The following is a 13,531-nucleotide window of genomic DNA, read 5'->3' on the forward strand; positions in this document are numbered from 1 at the left end:
TGGACTATGGGGCAGGAGGCATCTGCCCCCCGGGGCTACTTTATGCTGAGTCGCTGGGCCACCAGCATTATGTTCCTTTAAAATGTTTCTAATAGGCTGCTTGGCCGAGTCTTGCCCCCCCTATGCTAAAATTTGCCAGCCCTCCCTTGTCTGACACTAATATTTAATGGCCAAGCTATGTTTTAAGTTCCTGAAAAGTATTCCCAGTGCGATGTTTAACATTGAGGGCACTTACACAGGAGTGAGTGTCTGGGTATCTGTTTTGTAGATCTGTGGTGCATTCATCAGCATCAGAGAGTAGCTAGAACGCACTTCAAAATAGGAGCTAGTGTTCTCTATGAAGAAAAGCCTCTTTGTAAAAACTAGCATTTATTGCAAATGTTGGGTGATCAATTATCAATGGAAAACAGTGAAACTTTCCTGTTTTGAGCTACCGCTTGAAATTTGATTTGGATAATCAGGCCTATTTATGAAAAATGGTGCACAGGAAAAGTGTGGCCATGGCAACCAAATAGATGCTTTCTGTCACTTTCCACACTACAAAAGTACCAACTATAGTCTGATTAGTTACTGTGGGAACACCAACATTTTACTATGCGCTAGTTTAATAAATTTTCCAGAATGTTCCCTATTTTGGCATATATATTATAGCTGCATTCTCACTGAATGCTCCTCAGATCAACAGCAGTACATGTGCGCAGTTGAAACATTAATGTATAAGTGTCCTAACACCTACGCATTTTCTTAAATGGCTAATGCACTAAGGATATGCCACAATTTCTCATTCTCAATAAATAATTTGTCTTATTAGTTACAGTAGTAGCAGAGGATACAGTAAATTTTATGTTTTAACCACAGAGGATTAAAAAATACATAAAATGCATATTGGCAGATCTCTTCAAGAACGTCCTTATACTGCTCTAAAAAAATCCATGAGATTTGCCATTTATTGCAATGGCCAATACATCTAAATGTGTTTTGCAGCATGTGCACTATATCAGCTTCTTCAGAGCTGTGTTGTCCTGCCTGGGACTAATTTAACTATGGCAGGGGAACTCTATGCTCTTGGCTTTCTCTGTCACAGTGGAACCCAGCCTAGGCTGTCTGCCACTAGGACTAGTTCAGGAATGTATTTGATTTTTTTTGGGGGGGGTGTTTGCTACAGAAGCTTTTCTCGCTGGTTTCAAATGGGTTTTCACAGTGTACACCACATGCAGAAACCCATTAAAATGGATAGGTCATTAGAATGAATGGGAAAAGCTTGGTACTTAAATAAAAAAAAATTAAATCTTATTTCACTATTTCAAGTTTTTAAGCAATGTTGAGTCTCAGTGAAATATTTTTTAACAACTTCCACAGTGATTTACAAAGTTGATCTTTCATAGATTTCCTAGTTCTAAACTTAATATTGAAGAAATTGGTTATTGCAGTGATTTTGCAGTGTCTGGCAATGTTTTTGTGAGATTTGGAAAACTGATTTATAGGTCAGTTTGCCTTTCCTAGATTTGGTGATTAGTAAATTAACCTGTATATTGCTACAAAATAAAAAAAAATATTTCATACAGACCTTCAGTAGAATACCCTCCTAATCTGTGCAGAGTAGTGGCATTTGGTTGTGGGGGGGGGGGGGTCAGGGCCAAAATAACGTGAATCTTCCATCCTGCCCACCTCACTAGCAAGTGGGCAGAATGCGGGAGAATTGCTTGCTCTCTCAGGAGTCCAGAGACCTACCTGGAATTCTGGAGTCTCCTGGACATTCTGAGAAAGTGGGCAAGTATGAGTAGGGCCCACTGACTAATATTGCATTTAGGTACTAAAATATGCACCAAATCATAGCAGATACATTTTTAGGGGGGTATTCAATTGTTAGCGTTAACGCAAAAAAACGAGCGCTCAAAAAATATTACCGTTTGTATGGTGATATTGCGCGCGAAAAGCGTTAATACGTCGAGCTGAAATTCCGCGAGTAATTACCGTATTAACGCTAAGATTTTTTGAGCGCTCGTTTGAGAGCGTTAACGCTAACAATTGAATACCCCCCTTATTGTCTTATTCGCATTAGTCAGAAAAGTGCTAATTGATGATTGGTTGCTGTGATTCTGTGCAATGCATGTACCCAAATAAATGTGCTCCAGTGACACCATCTATATAATCAGTGTGCAACAAGTGTCCTAGAAGCTCACCTCAGGCTTCTCTGATCTATTTTATTTTTCCTTTTTGACATGAGATACCAGCTTAGTGAATTCATAGGGCCTGTATAGTTATGGGATGATTATATCTATATATACTCATAGACCCGTATTAAAAGTCATTCTTACTTGTTGTCAACATTTCTCGAACATGTTAAAATATCTCTAGTCTTTATAAATGTAATGTGCTGCCTGTTTGGTAATCAAGGACCAAATGTGAGGACCTTAAAAACATCATGTTGCCCATCAGTAATTTAGTTCCCTAGTATCTGCATGCAGCATTTTAGTAGCTTAAGTACTCTGAAGAGCTTTTCCTGTGACAGGGAAATTGCTATTCACTTCTATGTGTCTCTTAAGAAGCTTCAGAATGCTGAATGTTTTCTGCATGCAAAAGAACAGCTTTATAATAGGCCTATTTGGAGAAGACACAAGATGTACATTTTTAATCCGGCTCTTAAGATCATCAACCATTTATGTAGCCCATTTTAAACTCCTTTAAACTTTATTAATATGTAGCCCTGAACATTAATACTTCAGCACTGAATACTAAATAAAACGATTGTTTGAATAGAATCAATTTCCTACCTTATAGCCCTATTTATGTATACTAAGCTACCCTTTTTCAGAAGGCATTTTCTTATTTTGATTAAATCCTGGCAACATTATTTTATTGTCAATTTTTAAGAAATCTATGGAGACATGGCAAACTGGATAATTTTTCAAGCTCCGTAAAGCTTATCTTTGAATCTCCACCTCTCTTTCCTGCTCAGGTAGATGTAAGTAACATCCTGGCCCCTTGCTTTGATCATTAAGAGTCACTTACCTGAGCTGTAACAGATTTCATAGCAAGATGATTAATAGCATCTTCCTGCCAAGTACTCCATCCTGGGCAATGGCAGTGGCGCTGTGAGAGCTCAGTTGCAGCGTATGAACATGACATGCACAGAGCAGAAGCAATGTCCCAGCCAAGCCAAATATCCACAGGAAGTGAAACAGCCACAGGATAGGGGAGAGAACCTGTAAGATAAGTCTTTCGTTGCTGCAATCAGCAAGCAGCCAAAGCTTTTCATTCTATGCAATTTCCACTGGGACATCCTCTTATCGGAGTGTGTATAATTGTAAATAGCTGTGATACTGCATCCAGAGCAGGTGCTTTGATTTCCAGCGCCGCTGGCCTCAGTTGATGCATGTGCTGATCCCATACACGCCTGCACTTGTTCCGATGTCCACTTGGAACATAAAGGGGCACATCTTTCTCGCAAAAATATTGTTTTAGTTTTGCACAGGCCCCTTTTTATGTGCTTATCAGGCTTACTGTGTTCTGCCAACCCTAACTGCATTTCTTATTGCTGCAAAAAGCGTCAATAACAGATGCATATTTATTGACCATCGCTTTTTCAACACGCTCCATTTCAGTCCTTATTGCAAAGATAAGGATTGAAATATTGTGATTATTTATTACAATTCTTCGCTAGGAACAGCCGTCACAAAAATCTGCTGCCCCTTCGAAGACCTGTCTCTTATGTCCTCTATGGTGGCTATCACAAAGTGACCGGAGGGGAGAGCAGGTAAGTTGTGTTGAGGGTTCCGAAGATCCCTCTACGCAGTGCTCTCCCCATAGGCTTCAATGGCTAATGTCAGCTTCAGCTGGCGTTAGTTATCGAGTACAAGTTACATAATTCTTCGCATTTTGGAACTTGTTAAATGTTACAAAATTGCAGTCCCCATAGATGGACTGCTTTTGCATTCAAGTGACATGGAAAACAGCAGATATCTTGTATATCTGCTGCGATGCCCTAGTCTTAAATTAGGGGGATACTTTAATATGTGGCTATCCCCCGAAAACTGCTGTTTGGGAAGGGGGGGATTTCAATGAAAAAGCGCTAAGGAATTTGCTGGCGGTATATAAATAAATGTTGATGATGATGAAAATGTCTTTAATAAACATGTCCCTAAATAACAGGATTTATTTGTGAATATTAATAAATAAGCCCCCTTAAAGCATGTTTCTTATTTTTCTCATCTAGTTCACCAGTTCCCCATAATCTACATTAAAAGCACATTAAACAACATCCTGTCTCTCACACATAAAAAATGATGGACACTTGTGTTGCTGATGGCAGTAGTTGGCTATTCCAATCTGCTACATATATATTTGAAATTTACAGTGGTGGTATGGAGAGAGCTAGTGTGCAGGTGTGTGAGTATATGTATGTACGTACGTATATATATATATATATATATATATATATATATATATATATATATTAGTTGGAGAAGCATTTGACCCCCTAAAAAGTCAACAGACATGCTTGTATTACAAATTACACCTACAGAGATTGTTCCAAAATAATCTGCAGAAAATTATGAATCACGAGCTTGAACACCGACTTCAAGAGTCTACTGTTTTGCAATAAAAATACTGTCTGGAACAATCTGTGTATCATTTGTAATGCAGACAAATCTTTGTTGTGGGTTGCATACTTTTTTCAAGATTATATATATATATATATACTAGAGATGGTCACTGACCCCCGTGTTTTGGTTTTGGATTCGGTTTTGGATCTGGATTACCGTCGTGTTTTGGTTTTGGTTTTGGTTTTGCAAAACCGCCATTGCGTGTTTTGGTTTTGGTTTTGGTTTTGTTTGGTTTTGTTTTGCAATTTGTTATAAAAATTACATTTATTGGTGCTAAAATAACATAATTTAGGTATTATTTTGTAGCTACATTATTATTAACCTCAGTAACACTAATTTCCAGTCATTTTTTATTCAATTTTGAACACCTCCTATGTCACAATATGATTTTCATACACTTGAAAAGAAAAATTGCTGCAGTTCTTGCCAGTGATAACAAAAAGGCCATTGTCATGCCTGGGCATAAGACCAAAAATCCACCTCTTAAGTGTGGAATTATTTTTACACGAATCCTGGCAAGAGTTGTCTATCCATTTGTAACATTTTGAAAGCCACACTCAGTAGAGGTAGGGACCTTAACCATCTGGGATCCTCATCCATGTTTCGTCATTTTTCAGCGAGTTATTGGCAAACTGTTGGGAAAATCAGAAACTTTGGTTAAAAAAAAATTAACAACAAGCATTCCAGCATAATCTACCTCCCTTCTCTCATCTACATCCCAGCACCTGCAATCTTCCCCCCCAACAATTGGCAAGTAAACAATCCTCTGCAAGAGGAAGCAAGAATGAAACCTGTCACCCAGTCGCAAAGCGGATCACAGACGCCCTGGGTACTATGCTAGCGTTAGATCTGTGTCCAATGTCCACTATTAATACAGTTGGTTTAAGACATTTAATTGAGGTGTTATGTCCCTGTTAGCAAATGTCATCACTATACCATTTTACTAGAAAAGCTTATTCTCTCCTGTACCGGAAAGTTCCTAAAAATGTCATTATTGGGTGACAAAATGGTATTCTACCCACTGTACACTTAACCACAGATATGTGTACAAGCGGAACTGGGCAAACAAAAGATTATATGACTGTGAAAGCCCACTGGGTTGGTCTTTCGCCTTCCCCAGCATGGACAGCAGCAGCATGTACCCAGGTGCATCACATTTTTGAGAAGTAGGCTACTCTGTGTATCAGCAGCTTCACTAAGAGGCATACAGCTGACAAACTGTTCCAAAAACTAAGGGATGTCATTGAAAGATGGCTAATCCTGCTTGGAGTCTCCTGAGGATATGTCATTTCTGATTACGACCCCAATATTGGTCCAGCATTACAGCGGGGCTGAATTCCATCACATTTCCTGTTTTGCACACACTATCAACTTGGTGTTACAGAACTTTTGAAAAATGACATGCAGGAGATGCTGTTTGTGTCCATAAACATTTAGGGTCAATTTGTGGTTTCTGCAACAGCATGTAGGAGAATACAGCAGCTGCAAGAAGACTAGCATTTGAGGGGAATATACTTTAGTCCAGCGAAGTAGTTACCTGTGAAGAAAGTGCAGACACAGTTAGCTTGAGTCAAGTGATTGCCTTAATAATAGATTTTGAAAAGGTGCTACATAAAATTATAGTGTGCAATAAAACAAAGTAAATGTGCTAACTATATTTTAATTGTAGATGAAATACTTAATTTTCTTTGCAAGGATCCCAGACTTATCAACATCTTGTTGGGACGTCTTCTCCTTCAGTTTCTCTGGCAACTGCTTGTAATAAAAGAAATTGCTTTCCCAAGACACCCAGTGATGATGCAGATGAGTCCGCTAAACATTTTGATATTTGCTGTGCTGTAAAAGAATTGCCCAAAAACCGTGACAGCTCTGCCCTAAAATCAACTAGTCATTCCCTTTGGAAGGCCATTATCAGCAATTACATCATACTACACAGACTTCTATGATATTGGGATATTGGGATGAATTAGTATTGTTGGAGGAAGATTATCACTAAACCCTGCCACCTCTCCAGTTTCGCAATGAGCTATGGTACAATAAAATGTAACTGCAGATTTAGACCAAGACTGTCAGCCCTATTATTTCTATTTCAGCAATTACAATTAGCAATGGAGCAATGGAGCTCTTCTCTTTGGGTGTTACCTATATAACGCAGCACAATTTGCCTGCAAATTCTACAGACAAGCCTGCTTGTCTTCCTCTCCATCAATGACTCTTAGCAATTGAGCACTCGTCTTTGGGTGTATATTACACCCAAACATTATTAGTGAAAATTATGAAAAATACAGTTTAATCCCTGATAGGCCCTCCACCATCCTTTGCATGTTAATAGTAGGATTGGTTGGAATTATGGTCAAGGTCACACATTTTTTTGACAAATCCTTCAAACCAGCCCAGATGTCAAACTGTTGTGGTCTGCCCCCTGCGTCATCCCTGCTTGTGTTTGGAAAGTGCATATTGGTGCCAGAACCTCACATGCCAGAACTGCTCCCACTGGTGCCACACTGCTGCAGGACTTACACAATCAACCGCATCCTCATCGTCGGATACCCAAATCTCCCCCACATCCTCTTCTAAAGACAAAGTGTCATCCTCACTTGGTGTATCACCGGCTACACTCGGGCTGTTCAGGCACACATCAGCAGAACTGCTGAAAGGGCCCTTCTTTATGGGTAGACTAACAGAATGGTCACGATTAGACATCCCACTGTTGGATGGACTCTCCACAGGGATTGTTGTCATTTGTGAATCAGAGCAAATATTCTCCTGTAATGCCTCACTGTTATCTTGCAGCTCGGCTTTGACGCGTAACAGTAGTTGTGCACCAATTGTAGGCTGGGTAACTTTTTGGGATCTGCCACTAATAGCCAAAGGTGAAGGCCTCATTCTCTCTTTGCCACTGCGTGTGTAGAATGGCATGCTTGCAATTTTTTTTTTATCGTCACTTAACTTTTGCTCAGTTACACTTCTTTTTCGCTTCAATACAGTAACATTTTTTTGGGTTTTTGTTTTTTGCACTAATTTGAAAACACTCTGTTGTTTGACATCGCCTTGGCCAGATGACGTACTGGGAACACTAACATCAGGACTGGTGACAGAACCTGGTTGCTCATTTAGATCATATGTGGACTGCTTTGAATCCATTCTGAGCGCAAACCACTGGGGAGTGCTAAAAATTATTGAGTAGATACTGCTGACAGATATGACTTTTGACAGCCAGAAATATTAATGCACAATTAGGGAGGACACCCCAAAAACACTGAGGAGTGCTAAAAATTATTGAGTAGATACTGCTGACAGATATGACTTTTGACAGCCAGAAATATTAATGCACAATTAGGGAGGACACCCCAAAAACACTGAGGAGTGCTAAAAATTATTGAGTAGATACTGCTGACAGATATGACTTTTGACAGCCAGAAATATTAATGCACAATTATGGGGGACACCCCAAAAACACTGAGGTGTGCTACAAATTATTGAGTAGATACTGCTGACAGATATGACTTTTGACAGCCAGAAATATTAATGCACAATTAGGGAGGACACCCCAAAAACACTGAGGAGTGCTAAAAATTATTGAGTAGATACTGCTGACAGATATGACTTTTGACAGCCAGAAATATTAATGCACAATTATGGGGGACACCCCAAAAACACTGAGGTGTGCTACAAATTATTGAGTAGATACTGCTGACAGATATGACTTTTGACAGCCAGAAATATTAATGCACAATTAGGGAGGACACCCCAAAAACACTGAGGAGTGCTAAAAATTATTGAGTAGATACTGCTGACAGATATGACTTTTGACAGCCAGAAATATTAATGCACAATTATGGGGGACACCCCAAAAACACTGAGGTGTGCTACAAATTATTGAGTAGATACTGCTGACAGATATGACTTTTGACAGCCAGAAATATTAATGCACAATTAGGGAGGACACCCCAAAAACACTGAGGAGTGCTAAAAATTATTGAGTAGATACTGCTGACAGATATGACTTTTGACAGCCAGAAATATTAATGCACAATTATGGGGGACACCCCAAAAACACTGAGGTGTGCTACAAATTATTGAGTAGATACTGCTGACAGATATGACTTTTGACAGCCAGAAATATTAATGCACAATTAGGGAGGACACCCCAAAAACACTGAGGAGTGCTAAAAATTATTGAGTAGATACTGCTGACAGATATGACTTTTGACAGCCAGAAATATTAATGCACAATTATGGGGGACACCCCAAAAACACTGAGGTGTGCTACAAATTATTGAGTAGATACTGCTGACAGATATGACTTTTGACAGCCAAAAATATTAATGCACAATTAGGGAGGACACCCCAAAAACACTGAGGAGTGCTAAAAATTATTGAGTAGATACTGCTGACAGATATGACTTTTGACAGCCAGAAATATTAATGCACAATTAGGGAGGACACCCCAAAAACACTGAGGAGTGCTAAAAATTATTGAGTAGATACTGCTGACAGATATGACTTTTGACAGCCAGAAATATTAATGCACAATTATGGGGGACACCCCAAAAACACTGAGGTGTGCTACAAATTATTGAGTAGATACTGCTGACAGATATGACTTTTGACAGCCAGAAATATTAATGCACAATTAGGGAGGACACCCCAAAAACACTGAGGAGTGCTAAAAATTATTGAGTAGATACTGCTGACAGATATGACTTTTGACAGCCAGAAATATTAATGCACAATTAGGGAGGACACCCCAAAAACACTGAGGTGTGCTACAAATTATTTAGTAGATACTGCTGACAGATATGACTTTTGACAGCCAGAAATATTAATGCACAATTATGGGGGACACCCCAAAAGCGCTGGGGAGTGCCAAATATGAAGAAAAAATAATAAACCTCTATCCTCCTCTCTGCACTAGCGATTTTGGTTAGAGCAATTGCAAGAACAATATGGTATTCTCTGTCCCTGCTCTAATTAGCCTATGACTACACCCTGCTCTCTCCCTCTGTCAAATGGCGATGGATTGCTGTGGAGGCGTGTATTTATAAAGTTGAAGTATCGCGAGAACCGAGTCCCGAGATCCGACGACGTCACAATGACGTTCGGCCTCGATTTGGATTCGGAATGGGCGGGAGAGTACCGAGCTGCTCAGCTCGGTACTCGGATACCCAAAGTTCGGGTGGGTTCGGTTCTCGGAGAACCGGACCCGCCCATCTCTAATATATACACACTTTCAAATACAAACCGTATTAATCTAATAATTTGCCTTTCAATATTGTTTCCTTTCTTTGACTCGTGAGGGAACAGCATTGCATATGCAATATGCTCCATCCTTAATGTATTATGAATTAGGAGAGAATACCACACACATCTGCAGGATATTACTCTTACAAAAATATGACAGGCAGAAATTGCTGGGTGAGCTATTTTTTACCATGGAGCTAATGTTTTTAGAAACAAACACACTGGACTACTAAGGTTCTTTCCTCGGGCATGTTGAAAACTGAGTAGCGTGACAAATAATCTCAAAATCCTTGATGTGTGTTTTTAATATAAATCTCTCACTCTTATTCACAGCTCCTTATGAAATCTGCCCTGAGGACTATTTGATGTCTATGGTATGGAAAAGAACCCCAGCTGGAGACTTGGCATTCAATCGATGTCCTCTTAATGCTACTGGTAAATGTCTTGCTATTAAGAGATATATGATATATATACAGTATATGTGAATATGCGTGTGTATAAATAAATGAATACCTATATATATCTGTATCTATATCTATCTATTTATATATATATATATATATATATATATATATATATATATATATATATATATAGATTTGTATAGAACTTTATGTGAAAATATCTTTATTTGTCCCTAACACCATTTACAAGCACACAATTGCACCCTTTAAATGCTCATTTGTACATATAGAATTTTAAGAAAATGGTATATATATTGTATAACTCGATTTCCTGATGTTACGAAGCTAAACAGAGTGATTTGTGAGATTGCCTTTGCATGATTTCAGCATTGCTACTGAGGCTAACATAGATATTTTCTGCATCCTGTGTGACTCATAGGTACCACTAGCAGACGCTGCTCGCTCAATCTTCATGGCGTAGCCTTCTGGGAACAGCCAAGCTTTGCAAGATGCATATCAGCTGAATACAGACACTTGCAGCTTTCAGTAGGTGCAAAGCCAGCTTTTGTCCTTGTTATGTTTAATTCCTATTATATCGCTCTGTAGAAAATGTAACTCATTCACTTCTAGTCAAAAATGCGGCACAAGCTAAGCAAATCAAACAGCTCTGAATTCAATTCACTCACATTAACTGAGCCAAACACTAATCACTGGGAACTCAATTTTAATGTCTTCCTGGAAATGAACAAAGATAATGAGTATACCTATATTAATTCTGTCACATTGTGTTTTCTGTTATAAGACTTCCTTGCACCATCTTTAACAGAAATAAAGTTAAAGGCTATGTATGTTATGCAATTACAATATTGCCCATATACAAATTAATCCTGCATAGTCTTCATAGTCATGTGTGGGACCAATAAAGACACAGCAGAGCATTCATTTAAACCCCTATAACAGTTCTTCCCATCCTTTTAAATATACATTTGGCAATATTGTTTCCTGATTGTTAATCTGTTTACAGATTTCATTGTTTAGTACCGTTATCGTATACTTATTTTGTGAGTAACGCTTGTAAAATTGTTTTATACAGTACACATGTGGCATTTTAGTTGTTTATGCAACATGTCACACTTATAATAATTTACTACCAATAAAGCCTGAATGCTACAAACATTAATAAATAACTACAATTAAACGTTACTAATAGTTACAGTCACGCCCCCTTTTACATTTTTCAAGGAACTACAAAGTAGTGTAAAATTTGTAAAAGTGTAAAATGAAGATGAAGTCAGCAAATTGGTCATCATGATTAACCCTTAACTTAAACTTAAATGTTCTGCCACTTAGGTGATAATGCAGCTTTAAAGAAATATAAGGGACACACAGGGTATTTATCAACTAATTACTTTGGATTATTGAATTATTGAACAGGTTCAGCATGTAAACTGTTCATGCATGGTGGGCTCTAAATAAAAATCCCAGCGGTATGGTAAAATTGTTTGAGAAACAAAAACATCAACCAATTTAATACATTTTTTTAATATTAGAAATTGTAATACAGGAGTTATTGTACTCTACTAAACAATTACTGTAGTACACAACTAGAAAAACACTACTGTGCAGCCATTTGACAGTCCAAAATACTGTGGGGACTATTTACGAAACCGAAAAGAGCCCTGTCTTTGGTGGGGCTTCTCTCTATGCATTAGGATCTACCGCCTAGCCTAAAGCATTGGAAAGACTATTTAACAAGGACAGAGGTGGTACAAGTACCACCTTAGGCCTTATTTTGCTATCACCATCTGAGGGTGGCTATAGAAAGGAATAATTTAAATAGCTATTTGTTCCCTAAGTGAAATATTTAAAAATATTTTTTTCTCTATTTATATTACATTTTTTCTTTATTTTAATTTTTCTTTTCTTTTATTATTATTTATTTCACCCTAAGTGGAACTGAAAGCCCAACTTTCCACTGGCTCACGCATGTGCAGATGAACCCAAGACTGATTGGCGAAGCTGTAAGAGTACTCTTTTTGGTGCTAGCCAGTATCACCGGGCAGCTGAGCATCAATCAGCTGTTGCAGAGATATTTTCTAGGTAAATTGTGGCAAAAAAGATTCTTTATCACTGCGATATGCAGTGGTAGAAAATCATGGTTATCGCAGCATAATAGTAAATAGACCTATAAATCTAGGTGTGTTTTGTGTTGCAACGTGTAAGTATTGGATAACTAGGGAAACTGACCATTTGGAATGCATTATGGAAAGAGAAGAACATGAAACCTTGGGTAAAAGAGTAAATTAAAGGAAAGAAAAAAGTCGAGATTGCAGAAATGGAATTGACTCTTAGGGCTAGATTTACTAAGCTGCGGGTTTGAAAAAGTGGGGATGTTGCCTATAGCAACCAATCAGATTCTAGCTGTCATTTTGTAGAAGGTGCTAAATAAATGAAATCTAGAATCTGATTGGTTGCTATAGGCAACATCCCCTCTTTTCCAAACCCGCAGCTTAGTAAATCTAGCCCTTAATTTCCAGTTCACACTCTTGCAAGAATATTCACATATCAGCCTTAATATTGTCTGACACATCCAGGCTGGTGTTGTTTGTAAATACACAAATAAGGAATCACAGCTTCAAAGACCTTATTTTTCTCTTTCATTTTTGTGGTTTTAAGAATGTGAGAGGCAAAAACAGCTAGATAAAATGGTTTGTAATCCCACACCAAATGCACTCCAAACACACTCCTGTTTGTTTCCAATGTCCATACTGAGGACCAAGCACTTTATGATGTTTATTTTTTGGACTTAATGTTTTTTCATCCATTTATTGTACTGAAATCAGATGGTTGAAACCTATCAAAAGGGGCGTTGCTTGGTGTTGTATTTACAGTGTATAATTGGCCAATGGGAAAATATTTAACAAAGTCATGATGAACTTATACAGTTGTACTTTTCAAAAAAAACACCATAAAGCTCATCAATGCTAAGTTATCAAAAGTGACTCTGTTTACAGATGCCGATTGAGCTTCTCTTTCTCAGTTGAAGTATAGTGAAAACTTTCTGCTTTTCTCAAATCCCATAGTGACATTCCAATCTGTATGAAGAAACTATTTCTACTCCAGATTTATCTCCTTGACTGGTGCAGCAATCTCCATATATTCTCCACTGCCAATAGCTTAAATGGCAATCACCCTTGGGCTTTTAACAATTCATCCATGTCTTGTTTTATATTTGGTGCTGAGTTTTCTAGTGCTGCCTCCATGTTTACTGGTTCT

The 13,531-nt window shown here is 38.2% G+C and overlaps 1 protein-coding gene across 3 annotated transcripts in view; it reads left to right on the forward strand.

The window, feature by feature from the left end:
- Positions 1-13,531, forward strand: part of ADGRB3 (adhesion G protein-coupled receptor B3) — a 716,821-nt gene that overhangs the window by 371,866 nt on the left and 331,424 nt on the right. For all 3 annotated transcript variants that reach the window (XM_075202577.1, XM_075202578.1, XM_075202579.1), the window contains 2 exons: positions 10,185-10,286; positions 10,695-10,801. In XM_075202577.1, coding sequence (XP_075058678.1) covers positions 10,185-10,286; positions 10,695-10,801 — 209 coding nt within the window. The remainder of the gene's footprint in view (positions 1-10,184; positions 10,287-10,694; positions 10,802-13,531) is intronic.

The sequence above is a fragment of the Mixophyes fleayi genome, chromosome 3, assembly GCF_038048845.1.
Source record: "Mixophyes fleayi isolate aMixFle1 chromosome 3, aMixFle1.hap1, whole genome shotgun sequence".
NCBI classification, from domain to species: domain Eukaryota; kingdom Metazoa; phylum Chordata; class Amphibia; order Anura; family Limnodynastidae; genus Mixophyes; species Mixophyes fleayi.